Source organism: Scomber scombrus, chromosome 8, assembly GCF_963691925.1.
Source record: "Scomber scombrus chromosome 8, fScoSco1.1, whole genome shotgun sequence".
Taxonomy (NCBI): Eukaryota; Metazoa; Chordata; class Actinopteri; order Scombriformes; family Scombridae; genus Scomber; species Scomber scombrus.
Window position 1 is genome coordinate 3,843,971 of NC_084977.1, and position 24,326 is coordinate 3,868,296.

The 24,326-nt window shown below is 40.1% G+C and overlaps 1 protein-coding gene across 5 annotated transcripts in view; it reads left to right on the forward strand.

Moving 5' to 3' along the window:
* The first annotated feature begins 11,036 nt into the window (after nt 1-11,036).
* The window catches only part of nlgn1 (neuroligin 1), a 300,005-nt gene continuing 286,715 nt past the window's right edge, over nt 11,037-24,326 (forward strand). Inside the window, exons 1-3 of one of the 5 annotated variants that reach the window (XM_062423629.1) lie at nt 11,037-11,048; nt 12,395-12,731; nt 16,674-16,692. In XM_062423629.1, coding sequence (XP_062279613.1) covers nt 12,626-12,731; nt 16,674-16,692 — 125 coding nt within the window. In that variant the 5' untranslated portion in view covers nt 11,037-11,048; nt 12,395-12,625. Of the gene's footprint in view, nt 11,049-12,295; nt 12,732-16,673; nt 16,693-24,326 lie in introns of those variants that run through there. The other 4 variants (XM_062423625.1, XM_062423626.1, XM_062423627.1 and 1 more) reach the window with 4 other exon arrangements.

Sequence of the window (24,326 nt, forward strand, 5' to 3'; positions counted from 1 at the left end):
GCAATTTTTATAGATGATCTAATGACGGGCTGCTGTTTATGTTGCAGTTTGTTGGTGAGTGAATTGATCAATGATCACTGATGAACCTGCCCAGCTGTGGCTCATAATATCTATTGAAATGGCGAAGCTTGAAACTATACCTGAACAATGTACATTTATCTCAGTCTATTCCTTCCTGTCTTCTTTTGTTACTCTCAGTTTCTTTTGACGTACACTATAAAGGCAGGCTGTGCATTTGATGGTAATTTCCCTGTTGCTTCACAATAAGCGAGGCAGACATAAGCAGATGAGGCCAGTGAGATGAGACCAGCCAGTGAAGAATATGATGACACAGAGAGAAATAACCAAGACAGACAAACAAAACAAATATAGAAATGGAGATAAAAAATGTAGTCATGTGGCCAAGAATGATTTTGTTTTGGTCAGCTGATTCATAGAGAGGAGATTCAGAGATGGAGATGGAAAGAGACACAGTCAAAGTAATACATACAGCACATATAGTACCATGGTTATAGCATCACATGCAATGTAGCAAACCAACACAGATACACTTAAATTAAAATAGCTTTAGATAGATGTGAGAAATCAACCACATGTTGATACATATTTATCTCTTTCAATTTAAAGTAGCCGTATGTAAGAAATATACTCCAAGTAATCATAAAATGGCCCTGATATGTCACCAGACATTAAGGAATCATGTTCATTTCAAATACTGATATCACTGAAAGTAGTAGTCCAGCCAGAATATTCACATTTGAAAAGCTAAGTGGCAGTCCACAAGTAATGTTTATGTTGTCATTCTGTGTTTTGGCTTGATGCGCCACCCACCACCTATCTACCAATCACCAAGTCAGTAGCATTTCAGCATCCAGGTTGCCAGTTGCCACTGAGCTGCAGCTAGGAACATTGCAGATAATGTCTGATGTTACAAAACCAAAAAAGCCTCGTTATGACTCTCAAATATGTCGTGACAGACGGCTACAGCGTCATACAGCTGTCTCTGTCACACAGGAGAGGAGCAGCTAACTCACTGTGTGTGTGTGTGTGTGACGGTGACGCTCTCCTCTGCTCTCAGACAGTCTGTTCAATGCGGGAATACTACTATTTTATTCCGCCTCCCTGTTATTCATAAGTTAAGTCAATGTTAAGTTCAAAACACTGAATGGAGGACAGAGTTGCTCCGTCAGAGAGCAGCTACAAGACGATGTTGTGTTAACTGTGGTGGAGTGAGGTAGAGTGGATGAAGACGGAGGGAGCGGTCAAAGTAAGAAGCCGGTGAATCAGATCAATAACACGTTATTTTCTGATTGTTTCACAGCGGTTATGTTCAACAATGAGTAATAATAACATACACATTAGCCGGTCAACTTACACTGTGCAGACATCCCAACTCTCCCGGAAGTTCCGGGAGTGTCCCGCATATTGATAGCGTCTCCATGACGCCCGCAAATGAGCCATATACGTATTCGACGTGTTGCGCTCGTCTCGCGCATGTGCAGGATCACGTCCAACAACTGGCAACCCGTGTGAACGTCAACTCTGGCAGGAGGGGTTTGAACGTTGGCCGCAGTACCATTTCTAAACGCTTGGTGTCAGAGTTACATACTTCAACTTTAAAAACTATCATTCATATATAATTATATCTTTTAATAACATACAGCAAAGGAAAATAATTCTGGGATTCCATCTCTAAGAAAAAAAAAGAAGAAAAACAGATGAAGAGTAGGAGCTGGAAAGAAAAATATTTAGATGAATATGGACAGAGAGGTGAGAGGGGAATGAGTCACAGCCAGAAATAGATGGACACAGACAGATAGTGACAGTCTCAGACGCTGAGTTTGATGTGATGACAGACAGAGAGAGAATGACAAGAGCAGCCCACACACACACACACACACACACACACACACACACACACACACACACACACACACACACACACACACACACACACACACACACACTTTTGGGGACACTAATTAAAGACATGGCTTTTTTACCCTAATTGGACAAGCAATGCTTAATTTACTGGTTTGAAATCTAAAATGTGTCCACAGAAGTACACACACACACACACATACACACACACACACACACACACACACACACACACACACACACACACACACACACACACACGTTCATCTACGTTACTTTTGGGGACATTACATAGACTTAAAAGGTAACCTAAGTCTAATCCTCATTTCATGGATACTTACCCCTACCATAACCACTACTTGCCTAACTCTAACCTTTATCCTAACCCTAACCACTTACCTAAAAATCTGCTTTTTCCCCAACTGACTCTGACTTTTCGGCTGATAGCCATTGACTAGTGAAGCTTCACCTCTGCCACTCATTGATTAATGGACTTTAGATGGAATTATAATCTGGCATGTTACATTACAATTTTGGCAGTAGAGATGTGTGATCATTGCAGCGCCACCGCTTCTGAATATGATACGTTGTCCCTGTGCCACCAAAAACATTAGAATGTATAATAAAATGTTGAATTCTAACTTTCAGACAGCTCTGTGCCAGTTGCTGAAGGCTACTCTGGGGAGGAGGGGGAAAAAAAACTGTCTGTGTCGTCCCCTCTTTTCTCTTCAGCCATCTGCAGTCCATAAAACTCTTGCTTGAATTGTTCCTGAATGTGTTTGTGCAGTCGGTTGCACAGCAGCTCTTTACCATTTTAGTAGCATTTCCCACGTTTTTCCATGTGAATGAGTCGATGGCAGATGTTGACTGCTGTGTGTTTTTTCACCCTAGGGGGAGTGACCGTGAGTGACTTCCGGATGCGGTGACATCACATGCGTGTGTCCTATTCTCTTCCCACACACATAGGCAAGGACACATATTATTGCCATTGTATGCACACATTTACCACTTTATTAAGTACACTGAGATAAAGTGGAAGCAGTGTGGCTCTAGGGATTGGTCTGATCTTTTTGTGTGTGGTTCCTAGATGAATCCTACTGATTTTGGTGACTTTTTTTCTTCTATAGTGCAAATATGAAGTTGGCAGTTTTGAGTTTTTGGTGAAATGTCTCAAAAGTTGGGGTGAATTGGCATGACATTTGGGGCAGAGACTCATGATGTATTGTTATAACTATGGTGATTCTCTCTTCTGCCAGTAGAATGAAGACAAGTGAAGGCCCGAATAAAAAATAAATAGACAAATGGTCAAACAAGTACACTGTACTTACTTGTGTAGTACGAACATTTCGACAAGTTAGTGTTGTCTCAAATCAAACACGGCCATTGAGCACTTACTGGAAATGATGATTATCTAGTTAACAAGCGGGAACGATCTCGTAGCCGAGTGGTTGGAGCGCACGCGATATACCCGTGACCTTTGTTGCATGGCAGACCCCTTTCTTTCTCTGCCACAACTGTCCAGTAAAGGCAAAAAAGCCCTAAAAAATTCATTTAAAAAAGCTAGTAAGCAAGTTAGCGTTAGCAAATTAGCATTAGCAAATTAGCATTAGCAAGCTAGCATTAGTATTTGTATTATCGTTCACAGCACCAAATCATTACCGACTGCTAAATGAACCAAATAAACCTACTGGTGGCTTTAATGTGACAACAGTATAGCGGTGCTTAGTGTAAAAAAACACATTTATAATTAACATTTGTATAATGTGGCAATGTTCACTGTAGTTATGACGTCGTCGGTCGCCATTTCTAGTTTGAAAGGTGGTTCCTCTTCCACTTTGTAGCCAAGTTAGCAACAGTCGAGGGCGAGAAGGGTCCACAGTTCCACACTCAACTTTTTAAGTGCACCATCTGGGTATTTACAGTGCACTGCATTGTTCTATACTTCCCCTAACCTTACAGTAGTCTAGTGCTGCATTGAATATGTAGAACATTTGCACATCATTCAGCAAACAATGCAGTAGACAATTCTTTTAGGTTTGACAGATCAGGTGTAACAGATGTAGATAGATGACTGTATTAATACCATGAGCTCAGGTTGTGAAGACGTTTCAGAAGTTATCCTGCATGACTCTAGCTGTGTTTGACTTGACGACAGCTTAATGTGACTCCCAGGCAGTTCATGTGTCCGTGATGACAAAGAGCTGCATGTCATCTCTTTTCGCTGTAAAAACACTCACAGCCACTTTTATGAGCTCATTAACAAAACAGCGGAAACAATCAATGAAAACAGCTTCCTTTTTTTTCTTTTTTTTTCAGGCGCCCTCACTCCTTCTCCCGCTTGTTGACTGTATGCTATTATTCCACCAGCTCCAGCTTTCTGTTTTGCATTGGTTGTGTACATGTCATTTCTTTTGTGTGCGTGTGTGTGTGTGTTTGTGTGTCGATAAGCGGCGGTTTGTTTTAGAAATATAGTCGCTGAGAGGAGGAGGAGGAGGAGGAGGAGGAGGAGGAGGGGGAGGAGGAGGAGGAGGGGTAGGAGGGCTTCAGTCTGCCAGTACGGCTGTTTTTTTGGCTGGGAAGGATGGAGATGGAGGAGATGGCTGTCAGCTTCATCACCATGTGTGCTTTGAGTTCACAATTGTTGCTTGTGTGTGTGTGTGTGTGTGTGTTTGTGTGGTTTGACTGGAGAAGAAGCAACGCGTCTGGGATTACTTAGTCTGACTCAACAGATGTTTCAAGGGAAATAATGGGGATTTCTCCTCCTGTTTCCTAGAGGTCCAAGCCAGCAGATGGGAAACTCAAATTGTTTGCTATTTAAATGCCTCACCTTCTCTCCCGCGTTGTCGCCACTTGACCGAATGCCGCCTCTGTCTCATGAGGCCTCTGAGGAAATAACATCAGCAGATGCAAACTGTCCTACTGAAAAAGACATTAACTCCCATATTCAGTTTCTTAGTAAGTAAGTAGTGCCAATGACATTAGTTTTACATGTTTTAGGATCACAAGTTTTTCTTATAAGTAAGTAGCATTTTTAAGCCACTGAAGGGCTTTATCATTGAATATCCTCATGGCCTTATATGCTAAGTGTCTTAAGAGGTTATAATCTGGTTTGACATAGTGAGAGGCTTATTAAACTGAATTTTGATGGTTCCATACCATTTACTGGAACTGCTAAGCCCACCTTCACCGAATATAAGGGCTCTCCAATGACTATGCTGATGTTGCTGATGGCTGGGAGTGTATGTGGCTGTTTACTGTCTTTTATCTCCTTTTATTTTATTATATATATTTCTATATTATATATATATATATCATAATCTCCTTACTGTATTTTATTGTTCTCTACCTTAATCTTGTCAATTTCAGTCCTGTTACTGTTCTGTGTTATTGTACTGTATCTTCCAGCATAAAACACACAATGAGCAACATTTTTAACAAAGTGGCTTTTTTCACTTTTACTTTTAAGGGAGAAAAAAAAAAATTTTTCACTCATATTATACGCAAGGCTGCATTAATGCCCCCAGGGGCCCCTGGGCACTGAAGCTCATGTCCCACAACAACTTTTATTTTATTCTGATTGCATAATGCTGCTGTTAGGAGGAAACCCTGTAACTCATATTTTAACTCACATATTTTGTTTTGGACCTACTGTACTAGGTTTCTGACAGTGACCTTAACCCTTACATACTGTTCATAATTTGGTATTTCATAATATCCCCTCATAGTTAGTCTCTATACATAATTTCGGAACCACAAATCATTGTTGTATACCTTATCAGTCATTAATTAATCGGTGATTAATCCTTAATGAAGCTTTCAGAGAGCAGAGATAGTTTATTCTTTAGTTTTTATGCTTTTTGTTGATGGAAAAAAGATATTTACAATCACACTATATAATGGTCCAACATTATATAACAGTGGAAAACATAACACTTCCAAAGAATGATGATGAATAATGAGTAAATTCAACAAAAGTGTGTATCAACTGCACCCAAATTTTTTTTTAGAAAAGACAAACCAAAAAAAAAGTTTTAAAAAAGCATGCACACCTTTTTCCTCCTCTGGTTGAGGACCCCTCTCTGCTTAAGGGCCCCCCTCTGCGTAAGGGCCCCCATGCACTTATGCCCAGATTGGCCGTATGGTAGATCCAGCCATGATAATACCATTAATGTAATACACACACACCCACACCCACACACACACACACACACACACACACACACACACACACACACAAAAGGTCCTTTTGGCAAGTTTGTTATATTTGAGTGAACGTTAATAGGGGAATGTTTTAAATAAAGTCGGGCGCAGCGGTAATATTCATTTTCCAAACATTCCCCGCTGCCGACATATTCCACTGGTTTCCCTCATTTGACATGATCCGAAGAGACCATTTAGCATGCTTCAGTTTGCTAAAAGTAAAAAAGAGGTTTAGTAGGCAATTCTTCTGTGTCCCTGAACAAATAACGAAAACTGCTGACTTTTTTAAAGGCAGTCGACGGAGCAGTTTATCCTTTGGCATCAACATGGCAACGAACATGATTTTCCCCCCAAATTACTATGGATTGTTTGAGGCATCATTGCAGGAAATAGTCACATTTGGACTTAATTTGTGGACTTTTTGGACACATTTGACATCATTTGTACATGTGAACATTGTAGACATTACATAGACTATAAATCATACTATTTATGACATTGATTCTTTCTTATTCTTTTTTTTTTTTAGTTTTTTTACCCAAGAGTGCAAATGTATAGATTTTCAGTCTTGAGCAAGATAATTGGTTTTGTGTGTGTGTGTGTGTGTGTGTGTGTGTGTGTGTGTGTGTGTGTGTGTGTGTGTGTGTGTGTGTGTGTGTGTGTGTGTGTGTGTGTGTGTGTGTGTGTGTGTGTGTGTGTGTGTGTGTGTGTGTGTGTGTGCGTGTGTGTGTGTCTGAAAGATGATTGGAGCTGCGCCATGAGACAAGAGGTGGCATCGCACAGGAAATTAAATTGTGTGTTTTTTGGTATCTCTGGGTGTTTTTGTGTGTATATGTGTGTGTCAACATTGTGTGAAATCTTGTTCTCCTGTTTATAACAAATGATGATTGGAGGAAGATGTGTAATTCCAGCAAAGTGTCACATTCTCCTAGCAACATGTGTATTCATAACAGTGTCAATGAACACACAGACACAGGAGGGTTGTGACTCATTAAACAGATGAGTGAAAACAGAGACACGATGTGGAGGAAGAAATACACACACAGGCATAATGTGTGAAGATTTATTGAAAAGACCGAATCACATATGTTTTATTATTTTTATTAATTGTTAGTCACATGTAACTCACAGTATTAGCACGTGTCACAATATTAGCACTAATATCATAAGCTCAGCATCAAGCAAGTGCCACAACTGTACTCCAGGTATTAAGATAGCATCTCTCGATTTAGAGAAATGAACCTTTTTGTTCTTATTCTGCCAATTATTGAGGTTTTTGACTAATCAGAAGCCGCTGTCTTTAGACTCACACCCATATTTTATTTTTGAACCTTTTATTTATTACTTCTTCTTCTTCTCTATGCCAGAATCACACATGTGATTGACTGTATTGCACAACATCATTGATAAATTGAAGACCCAGACAGACTAGTTTCCATCCTAAACCAGGCAGACACTTCACAGATTAAATCAGATTTTAACCCAAAATTGGTCACCTGACACTGATTTTAGAAGCAGAATGAATTTATGCCAAATCACTTGTTGTTGCAGGTTATAATGCCTGATGAATTTAACAATCAATGACCTGGCTGTTGGATGATTGGTGTGATTTGTGGCAAGATAGAAATTCTGGTCAGCTGTCTTATAGTTTAAGAACTTTCCCACATGGCTGCTGTCAAAACATGCATTTTAATATATAGTGAGCTTGATTTAATATTGTTGAAGACAATGATATAGACATAACATTATATAGAATATAGATTACTGGAATAAGTCAGTACCAATGGGGAACATGTCTGGCCTTTTGATGCATTTAAAATGGATCATTCATTATACCTGCTAGTAGTCATTCATTAAGAGTCTAGTGTGACTCTGGAATCATACATTACATACATTAGTAATACAAATGCTTTTTATAAACTGTGGTTCGGTCAAAAAAGTCATGCTGAGTCCACCTGAACAAGGGTTGGGCATCAGTTAGTTTTGGGCAACTGATATTGTATTGTCTATTGTTGTTTGATTGACAGTAATTTTGACCCGAAGCAGTGGCCAAGTTCAGATGACGTACTATATATATTATTTGTGTGTGTGTGTGTGTGTCAGCAATATTTCTTATTCTGAAGCCGAAAGGTGGATGGGGCTGTAACCCATCAATGTCACATTTCCAACCATGAGGTGGGATAGTTTTTTTTTTGTTTTTTTTTAAGTATAACTACAATCATCACCTAACCTTAATCCACACCACATCTTTCTCTAACCTTAACAAAGTCATTTTAACCACCAACCAAGTGTTTTTGTGTCTAAACCTAACCAGACTTTAACCACATCACAAAACAATATAACTTTTGTAAGCACAGATACATGATGTTCTGCTGATTACTGCTTGATTAGAAAACCTATGTGTCCTTATGGAGTCACATGATCATACAATGTCATTTGGTTATTTAATTCCAGAGGATTTGTTGTTCAAGACACAATCTGTCCTAACATTCATGTGCACATATAATAACACTGTTACTGCTCACCATGATGCCACACAGTGTTTTCATTCACTTTGAGAGCAGTGAAATAGGGATGAAACATTTCCCTGCATTTAATCACTCGAATTGAACATTTTATGCAGCCTGTGAATACAGACGACCCAAAATGGCTCTAGGTACGTTACTCTCCATCTTCCCTGCGTGCGTCCCGACGAGTGTCAAAACGCATCGCTTCCAACAGCTGCGCTCTGAATAGAAAGCCATCACAAAAACACACCAGTGATCCAAACAAGAGTAAACAAGGACAGAGAGAAAGAAGTGCAGCGGGGTTAGAGAGAAAAGGAAGGACAATTACGCTCAAGTCCGGACACAAACAAACCCTGTGTGAGGAAATCTGTACACGTGTGTGCGTATGTGTGTGTGTGCAGAACTCACGCCTGTGCATATCCTGCTGGGTGCAGATTGCACGCAGAGTATTGAAACAGTCAGTTTGTCTGTGCAAGAGAAGGAAAAAAAAGAAAGAAAGAAGCTGTTGAGCTCAGATATGGTTAAAAAAATAGAAAATTCTCCTGCAATTGTGCTTTTTTTTTGTTTGCACTGTCAATCTACTGCATGTCAACTACTTGTCAAAGAAAACTGACGATGTCCAACTTGTAATATTCAATAAAACAGTTCAATTATGTTCCTATTCTATGCTGCAGCCCGTTCCTCATTAAAACTACCACTCCCCTGACTTCAAACAAAAATAGAATCCATGATCATCTCTAGTGAATTTAGGTCTTCGCTCACAAATATAGCAGGGAATTTTGGACACACAAACACACTCGGTTTGTAATAAGAATGCACAAATATACAGTTTTTTAATGGATGGAGAGGTAGAACTTATATAATCAGTTCCAGGTTCTAAGGCTCTGCCTCTTCCTCTTTAGTCTTTGTCTCCCTTTTTCTTGCCGTTTTTTCCCCTCACCACTGATGATGTAAACATCTGTATATCTTGTCGTCTTATACCTACCTGCCACTCATTCCCCGCCTCTCTGGAGTGTGTGTGTGTGATTTTGCATACATTTCAGTTATGTCTAACCAAAATGCGTGCATTTGTGTGCGTGTCTGCATATCTTCAGGTACATGTGTGAAATCATGTCATAGCTTCCTTTAAGGTGTCTCGGCTTGTTGGGGCCTGTCCGTGCATTTGTGTGTGTGAAAATAGTGTATTTTTGTTGCACGCACACACACTCACACACAGGCATATAGTTTTTGCTACTGAAAATATCTCCTGTCTGCTTATTGAAGGCGATGCATGAATTTAGATTGATTTAAGTATACGTCCTTGTCTCAGCAGCTTTATTTTCACTCACCTCACTCTGCATACCTTTTCACATTCAGCATTATTTAGCTTTTTGTTCTCCATAAACACTTCTTTAAAAGTCTTTAAAATAAATTGTGTTGTCATGAATTGCATCAGTTTTTCTCGGTATGCCACCCAGGGAGGAAAGATAGAGAGGAATATTTTATATCGGGAGAAAAACTAAAGCTGTCTCGTGGAAATAGTGTGTTTATTTCACCAAATTGTTGCGTTATATTGCAACGTTTTGTATTCTGAGAATTATGTTTGTGCAGTTTGCTTGACAACCAGTGTATGGGAGGGGCTGTCTGCTTTTGGAGCAATTGCAAAAAAGGGATAACGGGCATCTTAAAAAGGTTATATTTTGTCCTGGGAGATAACTGTGAGGGGGGGGAGGGGAAGGGGGGGGGTTTCAGCAGATTAAGCCAGCGGGTTGGTGGATAAATGGGTTTGTCCTTCCAATGAAGTAATATAGTATTATATAGCTATTAAAAATAATAAGATGGGTCAGCCAAAAGACAAATGGATGGACAAAGAGGATCTTTTGATAGCTCATACCTCCCGACCAAAAGGCCTCAACTGGAGTACAGAGCCAGAAGTGTCTATCATATTCATGCTTGGTTGTAATTGCAGAAATCACATTGTCAAATATACTCCTCCTATACTGTAATTTATTGTATGTAAAGGAGCAGTTAATATTGGACGATTCTGAAAAACACATATTATATTGTCAGATACCAGTGTTTTTAAAAAATGTGGCTTTTTAAAATATCTGTGCATGGTTACTATACATGGCTGGATCTACCATAAATGCATTGTGGGCAAGTGCCCAGGGGTCTAGAGCTGAAAGGGTCCCTCAATGATAGGAGAAAAAAATGTATAAGCTTTATTTTTTTTTTTTTTTGGCTTCCACAGAAATACGACACAAGGTTTCACCCATTGTTGGAAACCTAGTATGTCCAAAACAAAATGTGGAGTTACAAGGTTTACACCTGACAGCAGCATTATCTAGTGAGAATAAAGTAAAAAATGTTTTTGGGATATGAGCTTCACTGCTTAGGGGCCCCTCAGGGTACTGATGCAGCCTTGTTACTATGCTTTGGTTAAGAATAAGGAGAATGGTTACCACTAATAAAAACTGGAACATTGATTACAGGTGTGTGACAGAACATGCACTCAAATCTCCTGCGTGAAAGTCATACTTACCACTCAGCACCCGTTCTCCACCTCAACCTGCACATCCTGACTTTCCGCCTAATTACATAAAGGGCAGACTTCTTTCCTGAACTGCCAGCGACCTCTGGCATTTAAATATCTGTCACAATATCCACTTTTTTTATTCTGTGGGGCACGTGCCATGCCGTAAGTCTTGCTGGCGCTGGTGGAATGCATCTGAGCGTTATGGCGCCCTCCCAAAACAATCCCCACTCAGCAGCACAGAGTGGCACTCTGACAGCTCAGGAGGGCTCTCAACATTAAGGGTGGCGTATAAAATTAAACTGTAAGACAAACGTGCTACACTAACAGGGGAACATCTGTCACCATGGATACTCATACAGACACCTTGCTTGTTAAGATGTTATATCGCCTACTGCCATGTGCTATAAATGGATGCTACGCTCCTCTCGACATTATTGATGTGGACATATGGGTCAAATGTTGATCTTTGAATACCATGCAAGATGTAAAATAAAGATGATTGAATTAAGAATATATTCTTTTTCATGTGAATGCTGACTGTTGTTTTGTTGTTATGTGTTGCAGGGGACACACTTTGGACTGGACCGAACTTCTGAGATCGTAACCAGGACAACCACAGCTCCACTGCTCCTGCTTCCACCACCGTACATGGCCGTCTGCTCGCCAACACCCCAAAATGATGGAAACCCGTATCACTGACTGGCTCGTCTACCTGCTGAGCAGCTGTGCTTAATCACGATGTCATCACCGTTGTCTACTTCGTCGCTGCGGTTGTTGGCTGCGCCTTTGTGAGGAATATTTTCCATATTCTGAGGAATAATTCTAAGATCTCTGGGTGAAACTTATGGCTGCCACATTTCCACTGGATTGTTTCCACTGCCTGGATTTTAAAAAGGATCATTAACGACTACAACCCACGTCCACTCCCCCGGAGTTTCCCGCATCCTTATGCCTGCGTGTGAGTGTGATTTTAGTGTGGTTGTGTGTTTGTGTTTACATTTGCATGGCGTAAGTGGGAGAACATAAGGGATTTCAATTTGTGAAGGAAAAAAGCCCAGAAAGGAACAAGTTGAAACAAGGAGTTGCAGTGATGGTCCAGTGCAGGCACCATCCCAGGACTGGTTGTCGGTTACTTCAGACTGCCAAAGGTGGCAGCAGAATGATGGGATACGTAGGACTCGAAGGTTCCTTAAACTTGGGCCGTTGGGTATCCTCTCTAATATGGCTGGGTATCCTGCTGCTGCAAGCGTCTCCGGCCAACGTGTCGGCGCAGAAACTCGATGAGAATGACCCGGTTGTCACGACCACCTACGGCAAGTTGCGTGGCATCAAGAAGGAGCTCAACAACGAGATCCTTGGTCCCGTAGTGCAGTTTCTGGGTGTCCCTTACGCCAGTCCACCCACCGGCGAGCGCCGCTTTCAGCCGCCTGAGCCGCCATTGTCGTGGCCGGAGATCCGCAACGCCACACACTTTGCCCCAGTGTGCCCTCAGAGCATCATTGAGGGCCGCCTCCCGGATGTGATGCTGCCGGTGTGGTTCACCAACAGCATCGACATAGTGTCCACATACGTCCAGGACCAGAGCGAGGACTGCCTCTATATTAACATCTATGTCCCTACTGAGGATGGTGAGTTAGCCTGCGGGCCCGGGGGGGTGGGGGGTGGTTGTGGTTGTGGGGATAGTACGGGGGTGGAGAAGTAGGCGGGTGGAGGGAATTGAAACCACAACCTTGTGATAGAAAGCAGAGTGTGTTTTATCAATGAGAGAGTGCATTCCTGTCTCTGTCCATGTCTGTCTGTCTGTCAATCGAAGGAAAGCATGACTTTGTGCATGTTAAATGTGCATGACACTGCTTATAGTACAGATGTGTGTGAGTGCTTGTGTGAAATAGAGAAGTGTGTGTGTTTGCCATCCATTTAAGCCAATTTATCCATTTTTTACCCTACTCCAAAGCTGCCTCCATCATCTTCCCCCCATTTTCCTCTTCCTGTACTCCTTCTAAATACCTCTATGATACTCCTCAAACTTCCACCTCTTATCCCCTTCTTTCTCCTCATTGCCTTATCCGCCCTCCTCTGCAGTCCCTTTCCCCTCCTTCCCGTCTGTAGCTCATCATAGTCTATTGTGCTCCGCCACAATGGCTACAGTTCATTAAACAAGACAGTCGTTGTCATGATCATCGCCGATTGATTTGGATGACTGGCTGAATGACTGGCCGGCCAAACCGATACACTGAATACTGCGCTGATTGAGCTGGTGTGATTCATTATTTCCTCCTTCTGTCTTTTATTTCTCCCTTTCCCCTCCTCTCCTAAGTATTTTTTCCCCTTTTTCAGTCAATCAGCTTTGCGAGTGTGTGCGTATATCAGTGTGTGTGTGATTGTGTGTGTGTGTGTGTGTGCATGCCAGCTCCTGTGTGCATTGCGCGTTCAGGGGCTCCATGTTATTCTTTAGTCTTCTATTCATTTTACAGTCAAAAGAATATCCAAGGAATGTGCCAGGAAACCGGGCAAGAAAATATGTAGACAAGGAGGTATGTATGATCAACCTAAACAATGCCACAGAAAGAAGAACTTGGAAAATAGGAAGAAAAAAAAAGCAAAGAAAGAAGAACTGTGTGGTAAAGCAGAGAGCAAATCATGAGGTCTACGAATTATCGTTGACTCAGGGCGTCTGCAGGTTCTTAGAATACTAAATTGAAGAGGTAGGAACTTTTTAAATGCTACCTGGAAATACATTTAAGGCCAATTCTTAAAAAACACCAAAGTAGGAATAGCAAGAGAGTATAAGCAAGCTTTACAGATTCATTAGGACTCTATAAAACCCCCTACAGTCCATGTCCTGCAGATACCAACAACATCCCCTGAATCAGTCATGTAATAAGTAGACCTCGTGATGCCTGCGTTGACGCCGAGGTAACCACACACTCTCTCTGGTTTTACTGATGTGTGCTCTCTCATTGGTCAGCAAGATCAGTGGGAGAGAGAACAGAGGATGCGATTGGCTGCCAGGCGAAGGGAGGGAGGGGGGGGGGGGTCAGAAGGTGTGCGGTAATGACCGCTGATTTGCGAGGAGATGGCAGCGTATTAGATCAGGCACACTGTCACACACACACATACACACATTGATACACACACACACACACAAACACACTGACACACACACACACACACTGACGGTGATGTAGTTGTGTTCAGTGTTAAACAAGATGAGCTCAGGCTGGACCTTGACTCTGTAATCTCCATTAAAAGAAAGCAGAGCTGTGTTCAGGTTGGCTCGGGTTACTGTATCAAGCACTGTTTCATCAAGATAATGCCCTCCTCCTCCTCCTCCTCCTCCTCCTCCTCCTCTTCTGTCTTCCTCTCTCTGTCTCTCAGCCTGTCCCTCACTTGATGTGTGAGTGTGTGTGTGAGTATGTATGTGAGTGTTTGTGTGTGTGTGTGTGTGTGTGTGTGTGTGTGTGTGTGTGTGTGTGTGTGTGTGTGTGTGTTGTGTGTGTGTGTGTGTGTGTGTGTGTGTGTGTGTGTGTGTGTGTGTGTGTGTGGGAGATAGAGAGAGAGACACAGATGCTGACAGTGTCCTTGATAAGGTCTGGGTGTTAATGTCATTGTCTTGGCAGCGGCCTGCATTATCACTTAGTGTACATTCCTCTTCTTCTTACTATACAGATACATGTACACCCTAACCTCCCTGCTCTTCTTCTCTTCTTTTTCCCCTCCTGTCCTCTGCTCGAGCGTGTTTTTTCGCACACATACGCAGAGAGCAGAAATGTATTGTTTACACCGGGAGATTACGGAAGCTTATATATTTGTCACACAGCATAGAGAATCCTCATTAGGAAATCAACACCCAGACGGTTCCTTTTTGGGATTGTTTTTTGTCATTTATAGAAAAAGGAGATTAGATCTACAAAGTAATGCATCTTGCACACACAAAAAAATAAAAGGAGGGAACGCAAGATGGCAGATCTGTAGCCTTGTTGTTCCTCTGGCTTCAGTTTACTACCCGCTTTAATATATTCTTGTGAAATGTCAGGGAAGCACCCTCAGCCTTACTGCAGCACTCTGAGTGTGCACTTCATTAGGCAAAGCATGATGCAGTCGATCTTGCTCTTCTATGTCTGTAATTAAAATGTACATAAATTAACTTAAATCAATGCATGTAGGCCACTTTGAATATGTTTTATTTTTCCTTAATGTACCTGAAATTTAAGTGAGCCATACTAGTCATTGGTATTTATGGGATTCAGCATCAAAAGTGCGCCGAATGATAATTTGGCCAAAAAGTGCTCCGTCAGATGAGTAAAGTCCAAGACTCACTCATTAAAAGACCTGAGTAAGATGAGTGCAAATGCTTATGAGAATTGAGGATTATGAATATTATGTGAATGATGCCATTGGCCTTCACGCTCATCAGGGTCTGTATTAATTGCACTGCTAAAAATAACATTTTGCACTCAATGAAAGATGAAAATCATAATTTGCATTGTGTTTGCATCCTCAAGAATAACAGCTAGAGTTTCTATTTAGTAGTTTTGGACTTAGGCTGCAGCCCTCTGATTCATTTGAATGGGGACAGTGCTGTGATGCAATGGGGGGACGCCAGAGAGCCCTGTCCAAATAATAAAGGGTCATTCCGGGTAAAAAAAAAAAAAAAAAGAAGTTGATCCACTGGTACTAGAGCCCGACTGATATATTGGTTTATATAATATTGGCCTATCACAGATATGTCAGTATCAGTCTTTATGTCGTCTGATATATACTACTATAATCTGCATTTTATTTATATTTAATCATCTTTCCTAATTACAAAATTAATATATACGTAATAAATTTCTAGTGCAGTTTCAGTGCACTGATTTTTATAAAAAATTAAGTTTATTCTTAAACTGTTAAATATCATGCATCCATTACATATTTTGTAATTGTGTGGTAACCGCAATTGAAAAAAATGTGTGTTTATGTATATATTCTATGTATATGTATAAGATTATTGATCGTTATATTGATATTTAATTTTTTTACTCCTTAATGGCATCGGCCCCAGAAATCCAGTATGGGTCGGGCCCTAACTGGTATCAAACCAACACAGCCTTTCGCAGTGTTTATAGTCTGAATGCACCTTTACAAACTTCTATTTAAGCTGGTTTAGTGAGTGTTGCTTTGCAGGGTGTTATGTGCCGGAGCACAGAAATGGAAGTGAGCACGCATTTTCAGAGAAATGCATTTTGAAAATGACTGCATAAAATAGCATAGCTCATGAACAATAGGGTGTTTGAATCAGTATGCATAACAGTATAACGCGTATGCATATAGCGTAACATTTGCAGCTGCTGCTCTTTTTTTGAACAATGCAATCTAAAAGACACATTTGATTTGGAAAACAAAAAGCAGTTTAGCTATTAGTTACTAGAGGCATATGTTTTCTAGTTAGGATATCATTCCTGCAGTATCACATAAGCTATCATACAGTGTTAGATCCACAGTCAGTTATTCAGCTTTCTGGAGTTTTTTCTTTTTTACAAAGGTAGAACCTATTTCAGATCGTCACTCATTATCAAGTGAGACAGCAGCGCAAAAGCGGAGTCAGTGATGCGCAGCCTGGTGGGTGTGAGTGGAGAGATCATGGTGACTGACCGGGTAATTCCGTGGCTGGATGTGTGCAGGCACGGTGAAGCGGTCGCTGACGGGGTTGGAAATGTATTCTCAGTCAGTGTGACTAAAAGTGTCACATCCTTGAGCTGCAGGTGCAGACACACTACAAGTACTTATGTGGAAATGTAAGTCTTGACGATCCATCAACACTGATTATGAATATTTTTTAGTTACAGACATGTGGGTTAGTGACACATAAGGGTTGGTAAGATGAGCAATTCAAAAATATTTAGCATTTTTGTTGGTTTTATGTCATTTGAAATGACATTTGCACCATTTTTTACCAAAAGTAAGATTGAATCCTCCTGAAAATGTCAAATGGTGTAACCACAAAAGAATAAATATTCAATATTTTATCCACCTACAGTATATTTAAGTGGACTTATACTAATAATTACTTCATTTAAAAATGTAAATAGTTCCTGATCTCCATGATTCCCCAGATGAAATGTAATATTTAGAACAATTGTATTCCATTACCTTTATTTAATATAAAAAGTTACAATGTAAGATCATGCCAAACTAGTTGATATGGTGTTTTATTGAGAATTTAGTGTTTTTAAGCAAGTTGAATTATTTGGTACAAAGTTTTTATGGTTACACCACTTAGACATTTTTGCCATAATCCTCTAATATATTCTCTCAAAATGGATTAAAAGCAGAAATTTGATGCTGGGCCCACAAAAAAAGAATGTGTGCAAGTTATTCATATGTTTATTTTCACTTTAAATTTGACTAAACCACATCACTGACCCGTGGAGAAGTGGTGGTAGACAACATACATCATAGTTTAATAAGGGATTTGTAGCACAAAGGATTTCTATAAAGGAGGCATTTTATTCAACATCCAGCCAGCAGAAGACTCTGAAGAGCTTTTGTCAGTGTCCCTCTGCCCACTAATCATGAGCAGAGTTCATGTTGATCAAAGAGACATAATGTTAAGGGAGGTGAGAGGAAGAGAGCCAGAGATGGACAGTGATGAAGAGCGGCCAGAGAAGGGAGCGAGTTAGATTAGAGGAAGAAGGATAAAGACAAAGTGAGAGCAGGAACAATAGAGCAGCGGTGAAAGAGAGCGAGGAAGAGTGTAATTGCTGTGGGGACTGATCCCTCGTCCACATGAGGACCGTTTTTTTTTTTTAACTGTCCCGTACCTCGCCCCGGTTCAAAAGAAGTCTTGTGTGGTTAAAAAAAAAGTGTTTCTGATGTGTCTGGGATGCAGGACGGTCATTAAGTTATCACACGCTGGGATTGTGGGTCTCTGTAATGAGATCAGAGGTAGCGGCGCTGCGGTTGGTCCTTTCTCTGTTCACTGTTTTAAAATTCCAGTAAATGCAGTACAACCTTGCTTCTCAGAGATGGAGGCTAGCTGAACAGAGTCAAAAGATGAGAAAGTCTGAGCCACAAAATAAAAAGAAGCATTTATGTTGCGAGATCATAGAAACGAGTGTATTAGGAAGAATCATTGCTGCAAATCTGAAATGATTAGTATCAGGGCAGATCATGTGAGAGGGTCTAATGCACAAATGCACAAACCCTCAACATCTGCTGAATGCAACAAGGTCAAATAAGCTCCTAAAAGTTAACTTTACGTATAATATTGATGTTGTTACCGTGACAACCATGACCTGTCCACAATGTCTGTTTTGTGAGGAAAGAATTATTTTAAATGTATGTGTTTTAAGTAGAGGCTTGAGGCAGCTAATAAGAGAGGGAAAATAATATGACTACTATGTACAACTGATGGATATCATGTTTAAAAAGAATACCATCAGATATCAACATCATCAGGTGTTCTGTGTGATGATACTGACTCATAGTTTGACAGTGTCGACAAAAAAAATTCAAATCCTCTTCAGTGGAAGCTTGAATATAAATCATGATCATAATAAATACTAATGTCTTTATTTTATTTCCCCTTTATTTCTTCCACACACGGCCTACACTATTTGTTCTTAACATGTACTTTCAATGACTTAAACCATGAATTGAATTTAGTTGCACCATTTCATAATAATTCAATACAATTAATTAAATTAAACATAATTAAACATAATTACTTTCAAAGTCATTTTGCAGTTTCATAGCAACATTCTGTCTTTCCTTTATGTATTTTTAGGAAGTTATTGTTTAGCAGCAGATATCGGTGGAAGAGCAAAGGAACACTGAAAAATAAACAAATAGAGAAAATGTAAAGTGAGTCAGAGCTACAGGAGAGATACCTAAGAAAGCAAAAGCAAAGAGAGAAGAAGAGAGCAGAGGATGGAAAACAAAAGCTTGATTCAAAACAGATATTTGAATGAAAGAGAGAGACCGAGTAAGAAGAGAAAGGTTTGACAATGTATATAGCAAGAGTCAAGAGAGAGTAGGAGAAAGGGCATCCAGAAAAAGCCTTAACATAGTCTGTTAGATCTGACTATACATGAGCCAGCTCACAGTAGGCAGTCTGTAAGCAGGGGGGGCGGGGGGGGGAAACCAGAGCAATATACTCAAGAGAGATGAAAGCTTTGAAAACTAAACTTGAAGAGACAATAAAAAATGGGAATAAACTGAAAAAACGTTGGCAACATGAGCAAAAAACTAGAGAAAACACATATTGCCAAGAAATAAATGCAAATTCAAACCTCCTACTCATCACGATACCCCTGCTCCTCCACAACGCTCTCATTTAGGAAAAATCATCTGAACCCTTTAAGAAATATTCTTTAATAGAGCTTACACAGAAGTTAGATGAAGAATGATGGTGACTGACACGATGTTCAACCTCCACAGAGACCAAACCGTACAAGTCAGTTCTTCATTGCGCTGTGGTTTCTGTCCATTCTGTGTCACAGCACCTAAAGCATCTGATGGAAAGACATGGCAGTGCCGATGCAATAACAATACAAATGGTTGTTTATCGTGGCAATTTGGAGAGCAAATACCGACTTGGATGGTGAAATTGTTGGAATTGTTTCGTGTAATTAGGCAACTGTCACCACCGTCAGACAGCACTTTCTTTGTTTTATATTACAATCTGTTCCTCCAATGTAGTTCATTTATTCAAGTTTCTTTAGCATACAAAGTGTGTTTTTTGATGTCCAAAATTGTGTTTTTGTATATTTGATATTAATGATAAAAGTCAGGAAGTTGCACTGAAACATTGCTATATGGACCATTCTACTGAACTAGTGCAAACTGCTGTCCCCCAACCAAAAAGCATGTCAGCATATAAATCTGACATGTTTACTTAGATCCTGCTATTATGTATTGAAAGTCGGTACGCATGTCACTACTGAAACATGGGATGATCAACAAGATGTTATGTATATTCAAACTAATTGATGCTTAACTTTGAAATCAGTATGATCAAGAGATTGGATTCACAATTTATAAGATGTAAACAAAAAATGTAATAGATTAACATAAACCTATCGTATCACATTATATGTGTTGTGTTTCAGTAGTGGGTTACAGTTAGCTGAGACCTTGTTTCATGTTTCTTTACATTTGAATTTTTCTCTGTTCAGTATTAAAATCTGTTCCATCTAAATTCTCAAGAATCACCAAGCTGGTAAGGAGCGATGCAAAAAATGAATTGAAATGTTCAGAAACATTTTAATTTAAGAACTTAACAGGCATGTAGATCACACTATAACACTATAACTACAGCTTCTTCAATACAGTATTAATGTTAACCTAAACTGTCAAATGTATGCTGATAATTATATTCTTATAAAAGAGAATCTTCCTGCAGAAATTGCCTCACAATTTGAGTCCAAAATCATTTCCAAGTAGACTATCACTCTTTAGTCAAAATTTAAACTCGCTATAAATACTGCAATAAAGAATATTGCATCATACTGTATGTATGGGCTGGTTGTCAAACCTCAATTTTAAATAACTACTCACTCATGTTCTTTGCATATGTTTTATGATTTTCTCTCCTTCTTGCTTGATCTTGAGATTTCTCGGTCTCAACCGAAGGCAGACTGCAAGCATGTTCATGCCTCAACTCTGCAGGTTGTCATAAGGCATTATGGGTAACAGAAAAACACAAGCTGATGTGGAAATTCATGCAAGAAGGGCAGTGTGGGGGGGGGGGGGGGGTAAAGGAAAGTTCATTTAACACAAATCAAATTACAACACTTCAACTATACGAAGCATCACAAACTGACAATATTAGGCCATGGCAGCGTCTGGAGATATTTTATTTTCCCTTTTTTTAACAGCTTTGCTCTTTCTTTTTTAGATTAGTTGTCACCTCAGTGTCTTAAATGCACCTCGTATATGAAGCCTTTAGAATATAGTGGCAAAATTCGACCCCTCTAAACAAGCCTCCAGCTGTGTAGAGCAAAGCTGGAGCTGAGAAGGGTAACACACACGCCGCTATCAACATGTTGTATCCATTAGGAGTGGCAGTGTGAGCTCTAGTTTTGGTTGTAAAGATTAAAATAAATGTGTAAAATGTGTCTTATAGTAAAAAAAAAAAAAAAAAAGGGGCGGGGGGATCAAACTGGAATGTATGTGGAACAGCTCATCAGTGTGTAGAAATCAGGCCAGTATCATTAGAACATGGTAGAAATGTGTATTATTCCCTATTAAATTAACAGTAGAGCAGAATGAACTGTGCTCTGCTGTGTAGTATTTGGCTCTACAACTGAATTGTTCACCCTTCATAGAGAAAGACAGAGAGAGAGATAGAGAGAGAAAAAAAGAAGAGTGTCTCAGTAAGGTGTCTCTGTGGTGTGTTGGGATTCCATTTATGTTTACTTTCTGTTGAATTAAGCATCGGGCTTTTAAAATCCAAACTAGGACATTTAAACGGCAAACTAGGCCATTTCCCAGCGCTCGCTCACGCTCTTTAATATCTCAAATAGTTCCGGAAATATTTCAACATGTTGCATTATTCTGATATCTTTTTTCCGAGCGGCGTTTCCTCTCCGGAGGGATTTAGAAGGAGAAGCCGTCGTTGTAGATGGGAATGTCGTCAAGATGCAGACGACTTCACAGAAGGGGAATTTTTCAGCGTTCTCTTTTCTTCTCCTGCCGTGTTTCTCTTTCTCTCCATCCTTCTCTGCACAGGTTGGCCTTTTCTCTATCTCTTTGTCCTCTGTCTTTTTCCTCTCTCATTCCTCCGGCTTTGTCCCAATTTTGTACTTGTTGAAGGAGGATCCGGCGGGAGTGCTCACTGCACACACACGCACGCACGCACGCACGCACGCACGCACGCACAAACAGAGCAAAGGGAAATAGAAGGCAGGAACAGTCATGGCCCCTTCTTGTGTTTTGGGTTTCCCTTGAGGGGCTCTGTCACCTCCACTCACCACTTAACTTCTCCGCGCTGGTTTTTTCTCCTCATGCCGGTGTGTTGTGCCCGTGTGTGTCACTGTCTGTCTGCATGGATGCGTGGATTTTGGGGGGGGTTGGGGTGGTGGATGGTGTCAGGAGAGTTTAAAGTCGTCTCTCCCCCCCCCCCACCGTCTGACAGACTTTTGTGTCAAAGCTTGGCTGACTATCCTATCTCTGCGCTGTGCCGCGCTGGCTGCCTGGCAGGTGGTGGACTTGTCATTTTCAGCCCCACTTGACCTCCTACTGATTCTCAAGTATAATTAGACACAGAGAGACGGAAGAAAGTCAAGAAAAATACCATTTTTGAGGGTTTTTTTCACTGGGGAAGTGAGTCAAAGAAGTGACGAGTACTGCATTAAAGTCATAGAAAGGTCATGAAGGTGGACAGTGGGCATACAAATCACAAGACTTTGACATTGGAAAACAGAGTCTTAGCTTTAGGCTACAAAAAAAACACAACTGCAGACTTTAGTTGCAAGTAAGGCCTTCTCATGCACCCGTTTCGTGTCTGTCAGATGTTGTACAGTAAACAGTAATGTGAGTGAATGTGCTCATACTGTATCTTATTATTGATATTATACATCCATAATAACAAACTTCTTACTTCATATGTTGATAAAAACATATTTAATACTATAACATTATGTTTCTTTTATTATTATTATTATTATTATTATTATTATTATTATTATTATTATTATTATTATTATTATTGTTGTTACAGTAAACATTAACAGCAACACAACACACAAAACAATATTATGTAAAAGAAAAGAATAGAAAGAAATAAAGGAACATATTAGGAAAAATAAAAACAATATAAAATAAAACAATTAATAAATAAACAGTTAAGATACAGTAAAGTTAGAAACATTTACAATCAAATTAAACAAGGTCTAAGATAAGGCTTTTGAACAGCTGTATTGATGGTTTAATCATTGAATTATTATAAGAGAAGGACATTTTTCCTATTTCGGTTCTGACTAATGGAATATAGAGCAATCTCAGGGTTAATAGAGATGAAATAAAGGGAGGCAATAATTGTACCAAAGCTCATCTCTCCTCACTACCAGAGAAGCCAACCAGCCAACTTGTTGGTACAGAGTACAGTGGTGGCTACTGTAAGGATCATTGGTTATGAACCTTAAGGCTGACTGGTACGCAGCATCCTGTGAAGTCAGTGTAGAAAACATGTATTTGCTGTTGCATATTGGTAGTCTATCAATGAATCTACTTCTGAATCAGGTTCAGAAGTAAAGATGCACCAAAGTCTCTTCCTAATGTCCCTAACCCTAATCCTAACCCTTTAAAAATCAGCCAGTGCAATACAAATAAGAAAAAAAATGCAGACATAGATTTCACTAATGATTTTTAATCAAGCTATCAATTTTTATTTATATAGCGCACAACAAAAATCATCTCAAGGCACTTTTCACCTATAGGGCAGGTCTAGATTGTACTCTTTAATAGTAATACTAATATTAATACTAATATAAATGGTAATACTATGTTTCGTGGTGTTAGGGTTAAAATGAATCATGTCTGTGCTTTGGTGGAACATTCCAGGTGAACTTTTGGATGTTTGGAAGCATCAGATCAGAGGTGTATTTTTAAGAAAAACAATAAATAAATCAGACTTGCTAATGTTTCTGGAAATGTTGCATATGATGGCATTTGAGTTTTTCGAGAGCTACTTCTTAGGTATCACCCCAACCTGCTATTGGTCAATATCTGATTCAGTACACATAAGAATCTGAATGCTACCTGATAGCTGTCAGAGAAGTGTGTGTGTGTGTGTGTGTGTGTGTGTGTGTGTGTGTGTGTGTGTGTGTGTGTGTGTGTGTGTGTGTGTGTGTGTGTGTGTGTGTGTGTGTGTGTGCGTGTGTGTGTGTGTGTGTGTGTGTGTGTGTGTGTGTGTGTGTGTGTGTGTGTGTGTGTGTGTGTGTGTGTGTGTGTGTGTGTGTGTGTGTGTGTGTGTGTGTGTGTGTGTTTTGCTACAGCAGGTGTTTTTTAAAGCACACCCTCCATTTCCAGCCTCTGGAAAGCAGCAGCAGTAATTACTGGCAGGAGGGGGGGCTGACACACACCTGATTTTGCAGCTTGTTAGGATGAAGAGTTTTCAGCTGGATGAGCTTTTAAACAGGTGGATTTTGACTGGAATTCATTTATTTAAAATCACACAGTTTGGGTGTGTGGTAGTTAGAATTATGACAGGAGACAGGGTGACAGACGGGGGGACG